We start from the raw sequence: 18,172 nt of genomic DNA on the forward strand, positions 1-18,172 counted from the left end.
TCTCTCTTCTCACTTCTTGTATTAGTTTTTTTTTTTTAGACAATGTTTTTACCATGATGTAATAGCAATTTGTAATAAAACAGTTCTTTTAAAGTTGATCAGAGTTCTCTCTTTTCATTTATATATTTTTATTGTTTTTAATCAAAAGCATGATCATTAACCCTTTAACTGTAAAATTAAGCTTCACAGTTATTCCAGTAATGATGTTAGATAACCTTGGCAGTCCGCCAGTTATGGTCAAGATAAACAATTTATGGCAATTTTACTATCTTAAGATATTGTTTATAGTGAGAGAGATTTGTATCATTGTCATTTAAATCAGGATATTGGTGGGTTTGTGAAGATTTCAGCAGTAAATTGCAAACAACAAAATGACAACCAGTTACTTGACACTCTCGTCGCTTTCACTTGAATGTTATCTCAGTGAAAGGTGAATTTTTCTCATGCTACTTACAGTGTGACTGACTTCCATTCTCGTTACAATGGAAGATATTTCAAGTTTCCTAGAAATATTTAAAACCATTTTCAGGTCTACATAATGGAGCCTCTATGTGAACACTTGCCTTACTAGAAATAGCAATGAAACCTTTTTCCAATCACACCTATCTTTAAAAAAAAAAATTGTTTAATGTAGTCTCTGTAGTCTATGGTACAATATTCCAGACAAAAAAAAGACAGGGTGGTCATAATTAGAATGGTTTTAATCACAGATCTACTTGTTAAGGTGGCAAGCTGGTAGAATCGTTAGCACAAAGGCTAAAATGCTCAACAGCATTTCATCCATCTTTGCAATTTGAGCTCAAATTCCGAGGTCAACTTTGCCTTTCATCTTTATAAATGAAATAAATACCATGTGAACACTGGGGTTGATGCAATCAACTTAGTCCCTCTTCACAAAATTGCCAGCCTTGTGCCAAAATTTTAAATCACTTTTAAATCTGTTCAATAAGAGCCAAACTGGGGTGAAACAATCTCGAATTATGACTAATCTCAAATTATGCAATAGAAGTGCAGCATACGCCTTAAGGGATTCTTTCTCTCTCTCTTTCTAGCCTTTGGTCGCACCTTTGGACCCTGTTGTGTCCACTACTCTGATTGGTTGGTATTGGCGCATTTTGTCTCCTGTTCTATTGCACGCCAACATGCAACCCAACCAATCGCAACCTTCAGATAAGGTCTCGTGAGACAGTCTTTTCTGAACCCCAGTTTGAGCCGACAGCATGTTATAAAAGCCAGCTTTTCACCATCACAGTTTGTCAGTTTGGCTCTAGACCTTCTGAGGTCTAGCCACTGACCACAGAGCACACAGCCAGTTCCAGCAATGACACCACAGCAGCCACATGGAGACTCTTTGACACTTCATCCAGCAGCTTACAGCAAACTCCATCTTCATCGCCACCATCATCTTAACTAAACCAACTTCTCTACGTACACACCACCATCAACGCTTGCACAGGTTCTATCTCCACACTGTTTGTGAAATGCTTCACCATGGTTAACAGTGAATACAACCTCCTGTAACAAGTAACCGGTAGCAACATTGAAGCCACAACTCCTTACACGACATGTGCCTCAACTTCTTGATACAGCACCTCAACCACTGTGTACCTTGAATACAAACTTATTTATCATCCTTGTGTCTGGACATTCTTCTAACTTCATTATCGACTCTTTTCTATGCTCTGTATTCCTCGCACACGCATACATCCATGTTTGTATACACATATACTTGGTTTACAGGGCAGCCTGTCTATTATTATGTTTATATGTTGCACTCACACACACAGACATACACAAGTTGACATATCAATAAAATCTTCTCTTAAACCTTCTACCCCGGTTGCGTCTCTCTTTTCCTTCTGGCACTTAGCATTTATCCTCTTTTCATATTTTTTATTTGTATCGACCGTGCGATGTGCTAAAGGAGCCATTCCTCGTCACCTCTCCTGATCACACGGTCCCTTACAGAAGCATCTCTATTGTAAAAGCATTATCAATACAACTTACTGAACATATGTGTGTTGTTTAAATGCCAGAAGCTGTGTTTTTTTCTTTATCTTTTTGTCCCCCAAAAAATCCAATTAAAGATGTATAGTATTAAAAGATACAATTTACTTCAGAGCTGGGCAAAATGATATCACAAGAGCAATCACTTCTGAGGTGATTTCTTTCTGCCAAGCCCTGAAGTATAGTGTGATTTTTAACACTAAATGTCTTTAAAGAGGCTTTTCCTGCATGGAAAACTGCAGCTTCTGGCGTTGAATCAACACATACATTGTGCTGTGAAGATAAAGTTTCATAAATATTTTCATACACATCCAAACAACACAGAGAGAAAGAAAGACAATCACTCAAATATGTATAAACACTACAGCTGTTTATTGATTAAGAAAAGTAGTTGTTATTTTGTTCAAAATATAAAATTGATTTCATTATATAAATAAAAAAATTTTCAGTCACATTAGAAACTGTAAATAATTGATTAAAAATTTTCATGATTTGGACGGATTTAACAAATGATGAAATGAAAATAACATTCATTATAGTTCTAGGAAGAGAACAGATTCTGAAAGTTTAAATCCAGTTGTAGCCTAGATATCAATATTACAGTTTAGTTCTATTGTAATTCTAAATTACAAAGCAACAATACAAGCTCCATCTTGCGTCAAAATGCAAATATTTCTTCTCTTAATCAGTAAAAATACCTTATTAATGTTATTAACTTTTGAAATTTATTGTTATATCTGTCTATTGTTATTTATAGTGATACTACAAATAATTATGTGTAATAAGGAGAATCTATAAACATTTTCATTAATGGTTAGTTGCTTTAATTAATGCTAACTCTAATTATTTACTTCAACAGAGTTTACTGAATATGAAAAATAGAACAGATTTTATACCAAACTGACATTCCTTTGTTTAATTTAAGGTTTCGAGCTGCTAGCATGTCTCGTTTTATCCAATGCTACACAGAAATTGTAGCATTGCCCTAGTAGCTCTTCTAGAAGAACTGTATGCTATGCAATCCTCAGGCTTTCAGGCCACATCAAGTCAAACTGAATCATTCTGAAATGGGAAAGGGGTCGGCTAGGGCTGCATCGTTTTTCTCCACACTTTTTTAAAATGTACACTGAAATGATCATGAAAATGGCAATCCCAACATTGTCATTAAAATAGGTGGGGAAACTATCAGGAAACTGAGATGTATGGATGACACAGCCCTGCTATCCACCACAAAAAGACTGGCAAGTTCTACTGAAAAATGTTGCAGAATTCTCAGCTGAATTTGGATTAGTGACAAACGTTAAGGAGACTGAAGTCATAGTAATAAATAAATCTGCAATTTAAACTGATATCTCCATAGGAAACATGGAAATTAAACAGGTGTCTTCTTTCACATATCTTGGCACAGAGGTAAATGACACAAATGAATGCAGTAAGGAAATAAAGCAAAAGATAGCAATGCCATGCACAAGTGCTGCCAATTTCTGAAACATTTGGAAAGATAGATCTATGAATATTAACCTCAAGGTATGTCTCAAGAATGGCCAGCAGCTAGCTCTATATGGCAGTGAAGCATAGACCCTAAAAGCAGCTGATGAAAAGAAGTTGACAGCATTTGTGATGTAAACATACAGGTAGATCGTCAGAGAATCATATGTTGGAAGAAGATCTAAAAATTTCACTCAAGAAAAGCCTGACACAATGAATGAATCTGAAAACCTTTATCCAAAAGAAACTTTGTCATTTTGGACAGATCTGAAGAAGTGATGAACCAGTGGCACAGATGATGTTAGAAAGCGGGACAGAGGACAACCTGGATGAAGAGCATCAAGAAGGGAGCAGAGTCAATACTAGTAGTGCAAGAGGTTTGACTACTGATTGGTCACACAGAGTGGAAGAAAGTAGTTGCTGAGGCTCTGGCAGAATATGGTACATGATGACAATGATGTTAAATTTAAAAGTTATATTTTTAAATTGAGAGTATTGAGCAGTTAACTTGTCCCTCTTTATCTAATGCTACGTAAAAAATTTCGAGTTATATTTGTTTGAAAAGCTTCATGATATATTGTGATCTCAATTAGCTGTAAAAAACTGAGATAATTAACTTAAATATAATTATGACAACAAGAGGTGGCATAGGTTATAACAGAGCAAAATAATTAGATCTTAATGTGAATTCAATATAAAATTACAATACCAGTAGCCTATATCTTACCATCTTAGTATGCCACAAAAAAATATCTTTTTGAAGCCTCTACACACAATTTTAGCATATCATGCAGATTAAAATAGAGTTTTAAAATTAGTTATTTACATATGATAACTGATAATCTTCCCTACACACACACATATATATATATATATCTCAGTACTCTACACCAAACTTTTCAAATCCTCGTAATATAACACCAAGTTGAAGTGTGACTGTTCCACGAGCAATGGTATGTAGCCGGTAGCGATCTGTAGCACAATAAACTAGATCAGGACGTCGGAGCTGGGCACTGCCACCAATAAAATACTGTGATATTTGTTCCCACAATGTTCCTGTTGGACTCCATGTTGGGCACTCAATAATATGCATCCCAGGAGAAGAAGGTACATGACAGAATCCATAACCATAGTGCTGGTTCCGACCAAAGCTATCCTGGCACCAAACTTGCAGATAAATTTTGGGCCAACCTTCATATAAAAATAGAGAAAAATACACAGAGTTAAGAGTTGTATTTAGTAAGAAATATTCTTATATTTAAACAGTTTCATATTAATATTCTTGCTAAACTGGCAGTACTTCCACTGACGGTGCTCCAGCAAGGCCACAGCCTTAGGGCTGAAACGTATAAAAGAAAAATAAAACATAAGGCAGAGAGCTGGCACAGTTGTTACTGCACTGGATAAAATGCTTAGTGATATTTCTTCATGTTTGACATTCTGAGTTCAAATGTTACCAAGGTTGACTTTACCTTTCACCCTTTTGGACTCTATGAAATAAGTACCAATTGAGTACTGGGGTTGATGTAATTGACTTCCTCCTCCCCTAAAAAAAATTGCTGGCCTTGTGCCTAAATTCGAAATCATTATTCTTGCTAAACACACCACACAAAGCTAGAATGGGCTGGTCATGTCGCAAGGTTCATAGACAATTGGTGGACCCATGAGGGTTGTTAAGTGGTACCCACACAAGTGGAAAAGAACACTCAGAAAACCTCCAACCAGGTGGGAAGATGGTTTTAAAAAATGTTTGGAACAACATGGAGGAGAATGGCAAGAGCATGAGGGGAATGGAGCCAATGCTGGCCAATCCAGGTGATCCAGGTGATATATATATATACATGTATATTACTCAAAGGAATTCCGACTTTGTCTGATTTTCACATTTTATTTACAATCTTATAATATAATATAAGATAATATACTATAATGAAATTATATTATCATTTCAAGCTACTTACCACACAGCCACTCCTGCGCCTATGTATACACACACATATATATGTGTATATATATATTTACACACACACACACACATATATGTATACAAACATATACAATGCATTTCCATGCAGTTTCTATCAACCAATTCTACTCACAAGGCACTGGTCAACCTAAGGCAATAAAAGACTAGAAGACATTTACCCTAGATATTGTGCAATGGGATTGAACCCTAACCTACATGGTTGCTAAGAAAACTTCTTAACCAGACAGTCATACTTATGCCTATAATAACATCTGGCTTCTCCAAGATATTTTACATACCCACATAAAATTATGATGGAAGGTTTTAGCAAAAATATGAACAGACAGGTTTGTATCAAAAGGATTAATGAATATAATTTATCTAGTATCTCTCTATGCTACTTATAAATCAAACTAGATTTATCACAAACAGGTGAGCTTGACAGGTAGCATACACACGTTAATGTTTTCATTATCAATTTGGCATCTGGCACATAACTTAAGGAAAGGTTCTTACATAAAATTACAGTTGAAGGTTTTAACTTTCACATAAACACATAAACATTGGCAGTTTTATGTCACAAAATCAGAGGTGGTCTTGGAGTGTATCAAAAGAATTAAGCTTATAAATCAATATGTGATTTAAAAATATCATATTAATTAGCAGTATACTAACTTTTAAATTAGACATTTGAATTACACACAAATAATTCTATACAGGTTGTCAACACCAACATATTTATCGCTGGTTAAATTTAGTCTAAAAACTAAATTCTGACTAAACTCAGATAATTCTGTAAATTATTAGATACTACATCATCATGATCATCATCATCATCATCACTGCTGCTGCCACTGCCACCACCACCGCTGCACCGCCATTATCACTACTTCCACCACCACCACCATCATTGCTTTAATGTGCACTTTTCCATGCTTGCATGGGTTAGACGGAACTTGTTGAGATGGATTTTCTAGAGCTGGATGCCTTTCCTGTAGCCAACCTCACCTGTTTCCTTGTCAGATAATATTTCCCCATGGCCAGGCATGTCTCAGAAGACAGACAGCACATCTTCCTTGCTATCCTCCTGGTCAACGTCTTTTCCATTTTGTCTGCTGGTGCCATGAGAAATTAAGTTAAAGATTGCAACAGTTTGTAAATCTGAATATCTGTATACAATGCAATTAGATGATTACTTCAATAAGTAGATCTGTAAGCTGTCTTTATGATCAGTAGGAATAATTTTTTTCCACTTCAAATATTTTTTGTCTTTTACTTGTTTTGGCTATTGTGCTAGTCTGTGTCAGAAGATTAGAGACGAAGGGCACTGGTTGTATGACTGTCACTCATGAAAAACTATCACACAATATCAAAGCAAGGAGACACTAACACACACACATCATCATCATCATCATCGTTTAACGTCCATTTTCCATGCTGGCATGCGATGGACAGTTTGACTGAGATCTGGAAAGCCAGCAGCTGCACTAGGCTCCAATATGATCTGGATGCCCTTCCTAACGCCAACCACTCCAAGAGTGTAATGGGTGCTTTTTACGTGCCACCGGTACAAGAGCCAGTCAGGCGGCCCTGGCATCGTTCACATTCGGATAGTGCTTTTTATGTGCCACCTGCACAGGAACCAGTCAGGAGGCATTGGCATCAGCCACATACATATACATTTACATACACCCACACACATATACATGCACAAACACACAAAACAGGTTTCTTTCAGTTTCCATTAACCAAATTCACTCACAAGGCTTTGGCTGACCCAGGGTTATAGTTGAAGACTCATGCCTAAGGTACCATGCAGTGGAACTGAACCTGAGACCACGTATTTGGGAAGCAAACTTCTTACCACACAGCAATGCCATGCCTATAAAACGCACTCATTTGTTACTAATTAAATACAATTAAAGAATATTAAATTAGGACTAAACTCAGATAATTCTATGGGATGCTAATTACAGCATATATATTTGTTGCCATTTGTATATAATTTAAAAAAAATTAAATCCAATAAAGTTATCAATAATAACAGGTTGTTACCTTGTAAACCTTTTGTGGTAAAGTGGATGTCAAGTGGATAGGACCAATAGGCAGCTTCTTCATTTTGGCAATTATCCACTTGCGTTTGGCCTTCAGTTAATCCAGATAACACTTTCCAAGCATTGCCTACAGTAAATAAAAGACAAATTATTATTAAATCATTAGAATGATGCTAATATACATTACATAGAGAGCAAAAGGGAAAAAGAATTAATTAACATTAACCCTGTACTGAAGAGACAAAAAAAAAAAGCTATTAGCACAGGTGTTAATTCTCAATTAGAAAGGCAGGGGAGACAACCCCCTAAAATAAAATTAAAGTCCTCAGTCAAATTGTCCAACCCATGCTAGCATGGAAAGCGGACGTTAAACGATGATGGTGATGATGATGATGATATATATATATATATATATATATATGTATATATATAGTGGAGGCCCAGTGGTTAGGGCAGCGGACTCGCAGTCATAGGATCGCGGCTTCGATTCCCAGACCGGGCGTTGTGAGTGTTTATTGAGTGAAGACACCTAAAGCTCCACGAGGCTCCGGCAGGGGATGGTGTTGAACCCTGCTGTACTCTTTCACCACAACTTTCCCTCACTCTTACTTCCAGTTTCTGTTGTGCCTGTAATTCAAAGGGTCAGCCTTGTCACACTGTGTCACGCTGAATATCCCCGAGAACTACGTTAAGGGTACACGTGTCTGTGGAGTGCTCAGCCACTTGCACGTTAATATCACGAGCAGGCTGTTCCGTTGATCGGATCAACTGGAACCCTCGTCGCCGTAAGCGGCGGAGTGCCAACAATATATATATATATATATATATGTAATGTTTATACATACATATATATACACACACACAAACGTACTCATGCATGTATTTCTATATATATATATAAATATTCATGGATTTAAATTGAAACTATTGAATGAAAGGGTACCTTACCAGATTGTATTCCAAACTTACAGAACAACCTACTGCTAGGAAATCCATGTGCTCCACTGATTTGTCCAATAACATGTACTTCAGCCATTTGACCACAACCTGAAAGAACTGAACAGAAACGATTTTATAAAAAAACGTCGGGTAGCAATGTTGACAAAGAATAAAAGAAAATTATAGTAAGTTAAGATTTCTAAGAGCTGGGTCTATTAGAGACCTCCTCTTGCTTATCACCCTCAAGAACTTTAACACAGGAAAAGTTGATTATTTTTAACACAAAGGTTGTTTGTACTTTTTCTTTGGTTTGCTCTGGAAAAAGAGACTGTGCCCATGGCCTTTGCAGTCCTCCAAAACAAGTGTAGTCATCGGAAGAAGTTGAGCCTATAGAACAATAACCTTATGTAAACCCTTTAACTCATTAACAAATACACAGCTCAAACTATCACACATTTTACATATGTGTGTGTGTGTGTGTGGGGGGGGTCTATTAATCTTTTAACTTCTTATAGAAACCCGACATTCATGAAAGCTGAATGTTATACAACCCTTTTGATACCAACCCTTCTGAAACTGGCCTTGGTTCTGATACAAACTTCTAATTTTAACCCTTCAGCATTTCCATGATGAAACTCATATTCAAAAACAACACGAATTTTTGATCTATCCATGGGTTCACAAAAAATTGATTTACAAGAGAAAACTCACAATATAATCAGACACCGTGAATTGCATTTCAGAAAGTGATGATGTAACTCTTCAATGTTGTAAAACAAAGAATTGTCAGGATAAAACATTAGAGCTAACGACTGTCAAACTTGGTGCATCAGAAAATCTGACATGTCATTCTTAATGACCTGATACTTCAGCAAAACACACACACACACACACACACACAGCAGGAATGCCTTTCAACATAGATCATTTTGATCAGGTTTAACTAAGAACTAAACAACACCAGCTGGCCCAGTTAGGCTGTTCTATTTACAATGGCCTCTATTCTTTGCTGATAGTCAATTCCATACAACCTCCACCTAAATTCACTGGGTGCATTCGTCCCACTTTTCCTTTTATTGTTCTCACAGATGGTGTACACAGTTTATTCAATTCTGGGACAGAAAAGAATTTATGTAAAAATTAAATAATGAGATGTCATCCATTAATATTTTTTTAATCAGGATGGATGTCAGTGCCCGTGACCTTTCAAAGGGCTTCCAAGAATTGGTGGAAGAGGAAGAGAAAGAAGGTATCATCAAATTGGAAATCTGGTCCAAAAGCCTGCAACAAGGTGGTGGCATTAAACCGGGTGACAGATTGAGTCTTCAACCCAGGTAGGCTTTGGCAGGGTCTGAACTTCAAACACAAAAATCCAGAACAAATATTCTTTTTTTCTCCTATAAATGCAGGCATGAGTGTGCGGTAAGATGCTTGCTTCCCAACCACATGGTTCTAGGTTCAGTCCTACTGCGTGGCACTTTGGGCAAGTGTCTTCTACTATAGCCCTGAGCTGACTAAAGCTTTGTGAATGGATTTAGTACATGGAAACTGAAAGAAGCCTGTCATATATATGTGTATATGTATATGTATATATATATAATATTAAGTATGTTATAGAAAGTATGGGCTATTTAAAAAGTGCTCATAAAGAGCCAATGCGAGATAATATAAAGTAGAGGAAAATGGAAATGCAAATCTTAAGCAGTCAACCAAATTCCTGAACGCATAAATGAAGATATTCAATCAATGCAATTGAATCATCATCATCGTTTAACGTCCGTTTTCCATGCTGGCATGGGTTGGACAGTATGACTGAGGGTTAGTGAGCCAGAGGCTGCACCAGGCTCGGTCTAATCTGGTAGTTTCCACAGCTGGATGCCCTTCCTAACGCCAACCACTCCAAGAGTGTAGGGGGTGCTTTTATGTGCCACTGGCACAAGGGCCAGTCAGGCGGTTCTGGCAACGACCATGCTCAAAAGGTGTTTTTTTACGTGCTACCTGCATGGTAGCCAGTCCAGCAGCACTGGCAACGACCACACTCGAATGTTGTTTTTCACATGCCACTGCATGTATAGGCGTAAACATTCTCCAAGGGTATAAAGAATAAAACCAGACATACATAGGCACAGATCAAGTTTATATCTACTTTTACTGTGGTCACCATCAGAATCTAAAGATATACAGAAACTGGACAGAGGTGAGAATGCAGCAGGGTCTTTGTAAGATGAAACATTGTATGTCAGAATGAGAAGTGTAGACATCAGCAAAGCAGGGCCAAGGCATGATAGGGTATGATCCAGTGCTGGACTACATTGGCACCATTTAGTTCATAGGAGAGTTTGAGCAAGTATCAGGGAATAAATACACAAGTGTGCCTCCACCCCGAGTTCGCTTCTTCATACCTTTCAGAAAATTGATGTTTTTTAAATGTAACTTTCTACAAATACCTATCAGATGGTATAGATTGCAATTATATTAGAATTTGATGTGGAAAAAAATCAATAAATATAATTTGATAGGCGCGCACACATACATACTGATCTACATCATAAATATATAAAAATGAAACTTGAAATTTTGTAAAAAAAAAACTGTCAACACCCACTATTTTATATATATACACATTAAATTCCGATGTAATCGTAATCTACACCAACTGAAAGGTATTTAAAGAAAATTTCGTTAAAAAATATTTTTCTGAAAGTCCTGATGAACAAAACTAGGGGTATGCTATCAGTTCCCTAATGTCTCTTGCTTTTCATCTAGGAGAGAGAGAGAGAGAGAGAGAGAGAGAGAGAGAGAGAGGTGTCACTCATCATCACTTTCTTTAGCACAAATTCCCCTATGGTTGAATGGTATATCTCTGGAACCATAAATCTATTGATCTATGGTTCCATAAATCTATTGACCTACTTGTACATTTGGTTACCTACGTGACGAGATATAAACTACCAGACGAATAATCAGAAAATCGATTAGATCAATAGTCTCTTCTGGGAAAATGCATACATCTGTGAAATGGGTGTATATATATAAGCGAGGAAGAGCCAGCTGCGTATGTATAATGATACATATAGAAAGAGAAACACGTATATATGAGCGAAGGGAAAACTAAAATATATGAATGATAAAGAAAAATATACGAGTGAAAAAAGTGGGATGTATATGGGTGAGAGAAACACATAATTCCTGTTGTATGAAACACGGGATTACTAAACAAAACTGAAGGAAATGCCCCACACACACCAAATTCCTTGAGAGTTATCCCAAAACTCTGCTTTGAATTTTTTAAAATTGTTAATTCCATAATGAAAAAATTATTTCAATCAATGAACGTCTTATTTACCACTCACTACATTCAAATTAGATGACAAAATATTTCATATATCTACTTAATAACTATCATCAATAAATTTTTCATTCATTTTTATTTTCAATGAAAGAAAGAAAAACCCAAAGTTGAAATGATTAAAGGATGGAAGGAATATAAAAACGATTCCTGTTAAACGTGCTGTAAGGTGCAGCCTCTACGCGATCGCTCACCTGTTGCATTGACTTAACAACCAAATCTCCCTTTGATTACTCAATCCCGTCTTAAAACAATGAACGATACGTTCGCTAATGTTGTTCTAGATATGCAAAAAGACGAGATGGTCAAGGTTGGAAGTTTTTGTTATCATTTACTTAGCTCGATCACAGCTAACTTAAAGCTAAACAACGACCAAAATATATAAAGCACGGTTACCTAATGGTTTTAATAATTTCCTGAGGCAAACTATTTCTATATATAATTTATCGTTAAGCTTACCTATTTTAATGAAGTCAACATCGAATTATGTGCGGATTAAAAAAGCGCTAATTAGAGAAATATAAGCAAATGTATCGAATGAAATCCATTTTCGGCTGTTGTCAATTATGGCGGCAGTATCCATAGTAACATTCTTATTTTCGTATAAAAACTTTAGGAAATCAAATTAAGATTCTAAAATCTATTGAAAATACAAAATATGTGTTACACTAAATTTATTCTTATTTTCAAACCATCCAGTTAGACTTTTTTTTTAGGTCTTAGGTACGTATTTGATAAGCCAAGCCATATGGGAGAAGATGAGGAAAAGGACTTTTTTTGCTCCTACTTTTTGACCAAAGTTATAACGTTTCCAAGAGCTATCCAGAATTGAGAGGGTTGGGATAATCGAGTGAAATTAGAACTGCTATATACGCAAATTAAACCTTGGGAGTTAGTTTCAAAAGGGAAAAGTCAATTGAAAGAGAAGAAATAGTACAAGTGTTATGAGGCATATCATAATTATCCACGTTTGGAGAGTGGAAGTTGTTGTGTTTGAAACAAATAGGGACACCTCTAAATAATGACCCAATGTCTGTATAGTACTGTTCAATGAGATATTTCCCATGAAGCAAATTTTCTTGTGGGTATCATTTAAGGTGTGCATATGTGTGTTGTGAGAGTTCTGCTCTCGGATTTCAGAGGGACACCCTAGTACTCTGATTCATATTAGATATTAGCAGTGGCATTGCTTGAGTGCATACTGGCCAGAGCAGCCCTTCAGTTGGAAGTGAACCTCTAAGGATATACAAACTAATACAGCAAACCGTAAAGTGCTGACCTCATAAAAGCATCACTAGTGCAGACCAGCCACCTGCCTACCCAGCTACATTTCTACACGTTAGTTGCAAAGAGTCCCAGTATTAAAATAAAGCTTTAGTAATATACACATGATGATATAATGGAAGGAAGGTTTTATGATACTTTTGGGGTATCTTCTGCTTCCATTATAATTATTCTGTTGATTCATGGAACTGGAAATACGAAGAATGAAGTTCTCAGGCAGAGTAAATTCAATAACCGTTTACTCACAGGTGTTTCGTACAAGGAGTTTGCTTTCAATAACCATCTTCACAGCAGTACTTAGTTAGCCTTCTCTCCCATACACATAAGGTTCAATAACCTCTGGAGACAATGCATGTGGTATCACAGCGGGACAAATCTCCGCTGTGAGCTCCTGGTTTCGAAGTCTTGCTCGGTGTCAGATGTCTACACCAGGCTCCAATCTGATCTGGCAGAGTTTCTACAGGTGGATGCCCTTCCTAATGCCAACCACTCTGAGAGTGTAGTGGGTGCTTTTACATGTCACCGGCACGAGGGCCAGTCAGGCAGTACTGGCAAAGGTCATGCTCAGCACAGGAGCCAGTCCAGCGGTACTGGCAACGCCCTCACTCAAATGCTGTTTTTCATGTACCACCAACACAAGTGCCAGTAAGGCGACGCTGCTAACGATCCCACTCGTAAGGTGCTTTATATATATATGTATGTATGTGCGTGTGTGTGTGTAGACCAAAACCCACATTCACATATGCAAGGTGCATTCCAGAGTTTTTGAAACGTTTTCAGGAGACATTTATTACTTTCAAAGAAGTACAAAACTCTGATCCACTTCAATGTAAGATCCTCTGACTTCAGTGCACTTGTAGTGCTCCATCGTTTCATGAAAACCCTACAATAGCTCCCCAGGACCCTTGTCACAGTGTCCTTAATCTTCTCTTCAGCTTGGGGAACAACCAAAACTCACAAAGAGAAAGGTTTGGACTGTAAGGAAGGTGAGGAACAGTTTTGATGTTCATCCCAGTCAAGTAGCTGGTTGCTAGGATGGAATTGTGGACTGGTGCAGATGCTCTGGCCTTCTGTAACAAAATCTCTTCTTGAAATCCCTCAAAACCTCCACAAAGTACTCTTTGTTGATCATCTAGCAAGAGAGAACCCAGTGGATACAGATGATGGCTTTGCTGATGAAAATCTAAAAACTTTGAGATAATGCCCAGTTAATTCAAAACAATATGGATAAATAAGCATTACTTTTGACAAAATAATGTGAATGCTAAAGGGTTAAAGTGCTGTTACAGCCATCAGGAATAAAAAAAATGTTGACTGGTTAGCTTATTAAATGAATAGTAATGATATAATAAAATTACAATAACCTAGCAGTTATAACTGTCTTACCTAAAAATAGTCTAAAAACTCTGGGATTACCCTCATGTGAATGTGTGTGTATTTCCTAAACCAATTCACCCAGAAGGCATTGGTTGACTGAAGGTTATAGAAGAAAAACCATATAGACAAGGTACCATGCAGAGGGACTGAAGTTCAAATCATGTAGCTGCAAAACAAACATCAAACCTACATAAGCATGTGTATGCTAATATTTAACAACAATAAAGTAGGTTCAATGGTTTCAATGTCATTACTTTTCAAGTAATAACACAATATTACATATTTGCAGAGCTCATGTAGTACATTTAGCTTTTTTCTGTATTTGATTTTCGTATTGCTTACCTAATAAATCAGATGAAACATGCAGTTGTCAACTGGTTTTAGTTTTTCAGAGGCTTCACGCTGTGTACTCTAGCTACAAGAGCATGCTATTTATTCAGGATACCCATTGTTTTAATAATGAAAGCAAGAGTTGCAAATGTATCTTAACATTCTCTTTTTCTTCTATTTTGTTTTTGACTTTGAAAACACTACAGTTAAATAATTATCTGAAATATAGTGTAAATTCAATGTATCATAGCTGAAGTTTTCTCTCTGCTTTGTACTTTACTAACAGCTAAAGTCTGTTCGCATCATGAAAAATACCTTGAAAAGTGCATTGTAATAATAAAGCAATGAAAAAGTGGATAATCTGCAAAATCAAGTAAGTTTGTGCACCTGAAGAAATTGGTTTTAACCTTTCCATGTGAGATAAAGGAACAATTATGACCTACTCAATTATAGAGAAAAAAAACACTAAATAATAAAAGTGAGGGGAGAGGTAAAAAAATAAATATTTTTTGAAAAACATTTTTTTTTTCAATATCAAATTTATTTTGTGTTTAATATAGAAGTATTACAAAAAAAAAAAAAAAATTATCTCTTCCTTCACCCGGAGGTATGGGACTTGGAGCAAGGATAATTATTCCAAAACGTCATAAAGAAAATCCATTTGTAATTATACATTAATTTGATTTCTGAATTTCAAGAAAAAAATTGCTTCTTTAATTACTAAATAAGAATATGAGATATACCTGTAAAAATGAAGCAACAAAAAAGTGTATAATCTACAAAATCAAATAAGAAATGGATTTTAACCTTTTCATATAAGATAAGGGAATGATTATGACCTACTTAATTACAGTGAAATAACTAAATGGGAAAAGATAATTACATACTTTAACGATTTTGTAACTAGTGATCATCATCATTGTTTAACGTCTGCTTTCCATGGGTTGGATGGTTTGAGGACTGGCAAGCCCGGAGGCTGCACCAGGCTCCAATCTGATCTGGCAAAGATTCTACAGTTGGACGCCCTTCCTAATGCCAACCACTCTGAGAGTGTAGTTAGTGGGTACTTTTTACATGCCACCAGCACAGGAGCCAGTCAGGTGGCACTGGCATTGACCACACTTGAATGGAGCTTTTTAAGTGCCACCGGCACTGGCATCAACCACACTCAAATGGTGCGTTTTATGTGCCAGCTAGGCAGCACTGGCATCGGCCATGACTACGATTTCACTTGATTCAACAGATCTTCTAATAGCATTGGCCATGGCTACAATCTCACTTGGCTTGCTGGATCTTCTCAAGCACAGCATATCTCCAAAGGTCTCGGTCGCTTGTCATTGCCTCTGCGAGGCCCAACATTTGAGGGTTGTGCTTTGTCACTTCATTCCAGGTCTTCCTGGGTCTACCTCTTTCACAGGTTCCTTCCACTGTTAGGGTGTGACACTTCTTCACACAGCTGTCCTCATCCATATGCAACCCATGACCATACCAGTGCAGTTGTCTCTCCTGCACACCACATCTGATGCTTCTGATGTTCAACTTTTCTCTCAGGGTGCTTACACTCTGTTGTGCATGCACACTGACATTATACATCCAGTGGAGCATACTAGCTTCATTTCTTTCAAGCCTACGCATGTCCTCAGCAGTCACAGCCCATGTTTCATTGCCGTGTAGCATAGCTGTTCGCACACATGCATCAAAGTCTACCTTTCACTCTGAGTTAGAGGCCCTTTGTTACCAGCAGAAGTAGGAGCTCTCTGAACTTTGCCCAGACTATTCTTATTCTAGCAACTTTGCTCTCTTTAGCTCTGAGAAAGTGGTTGGTGAGAGCTGTACAAACCATGTACAAGGATGCTGTCAGTAAGATGAGGGTTGGCAACAAGTATAGTGAAGATCAGTTCTCAGTCCCCTTTTATTCATCATAATTCTCCAGGCAATAACAGAGGAATTCAAGACAGGCTGCCCCTGGGAACTTCCCTATGCTGATGACCTTGCTCTAATAGCTGAGTCACTGCCAGAACTAGAGAAGAAGTTTCTGGTGTGGAAGCAAGGTCTAGAATCAAAGGGCCTTAGAGTCAATCTAGCAAAAACCAAAGTCTTGATAAGTAGGAAGGCAGACAAATCACAAGTCCCTTCAGATAGATGGCCCTGCTCGATCTGTAAAAAAAGCATAAGTTGAAACTCCATAAGATGTACCCAGTGTAAGCTATGGACACACAAGAGGTGCAGTAATATCAAAGGAAGGCTAACTGAGAAGATAGTGTTTGTGTGTGGCGGGTGCACAGGGGCAATAAACACTGAAGAGGTACAGAAAACAAGATTCCATCACATGCCAAGGGGAAAAACTAGAAGTAGTTGATAGCTTCTGTTACCTAGGTGACCAAGTCAGTAGGAGGGGGGTGGGGTGGATCAAGGGACTCATAATATCCCAACAACACAAAACACAATGCCTGAGAGACTGAGTGACATGTAATCAAGCAATGTCACTAACCAGAAACTATGCTAGGCCTATGGAGGACATTTGTCCTCAGCCATCAGGACTACTGCTCTCATCTGTGGTCATCTTACAGTGTCGGATTCATAGCAGAACTTTAGGCAGCTCAGTGAAGTTACACAAGGAAGATTGCATTAATGGAACAGCTGAGCTACTGGGAGAGGCTGAAAGAGCTATGACTCTACTCCCTGGAGTGAAGATGGGAGAGGTATGTAATTATATATGTGTGGAAGATACTAAAGGAGCTGGCATCAAACTTTGGAACTGAGAGTTATACCAAACCCCCAAATGGACGCCACTGCACTATTTCAAAGGTCCAAGCAGTCCCATCTAGGGTGAGGACCATGTACTGTAATAGCTTGGGATTCAAGGGTCCACACCTATTTCACGCCTTGCCAAAACATCTTAGTGCTCTCCATGGAGTTGGGGAGGGGGGTAGATGTTTTCAAGAAACAACTTGACCCCTTGCTATCCAAAATCCCAGACAAACCAATATCAAGGGCTAGAAACTCAAAAAAGGGCAGCAGTGTTGAATTCGCTCCTTCGCCAAAAACCAATCACATATGATTGGCCATTTAAAAGGTGATTACACTGGCAGTGCCCCAGCATGGCCACAGTCTAAGAGCTGAAACATATAAAAGAATAAGGAATACATACACACAATTGAGTAAAAAATACATACACGAGAACACACACCTTCACTCACTCTCTCTCACATATATATATACATACAAAAAAGGTGCAACATATGTATTTATGTATGTACATGTATATGAAAGATAATGGGTGTACGTGTGTGTTTGTGTGCTGAAAACAACGCGCGCGCACACACACACTATCTTTCATACACACGTACATCTTTCACTTTCCCCTCTCACTTCAAA

General features: G+C 37.5%; 1 protein-coding gene across 2 annotated transcripts; it reads right to left on the reverse strand.

The window, feature by feature from the left end:
* Nucleotides 1–2,356: 2,356 nt before the first annotated feature.
* Nucleotides 2,357–12,377, reverse strand: LOC106875288 (B9 domain-containing protein 2). Of its 2 annotated transcripts, none has more exons than XM_014923375.2 (4): nt 12,263–12,377; nt 8,464–8,571; nt 7,517–7,642; nt 2,357–4,686 (listed from the first exon to the last, which is right to left on the reverse strand). In XM_014923375.2, exons 2-4 carry the CDS (start codon nt 8,549–8,551, stop codon nt 4,373–4,375), a joined length of 528 nt encoding a protein of 175 aa, XP_014778861.1. In that variant the 5' UTR covers nt 8,552–8,571; nt 12,263–12,377; the 3' UTR covers nt 2,357–4,372. The 2 variants fall into 2 exon arrangements, with proteins under 2 accessions (XP_014778861.1, XP_052824509.1); XM_052968549.1 differs by lacking the exon at nt 12,263–12,377 and adding an exon at nt 9,166–9,305.
* Nucleotides 12,378–18,172: the final 5,795 nt, after the last annotated feature.

This window comes from Octopus bimaculoides, chromosome 6 (genome assembly GCF_001194135.2).
Source record: "Octopus bimaculoides isolate UCB-OBI-ISO-001 chromosome 6, ASM119413v2, whole genome shotgun sequence".
Taxonomy (NCBI): Eukaryota; Metazoa; Mollusca; class Cephalopoda; order Octopoda; family Octopodidae; genus Octopus; species Octopus bimaculoides.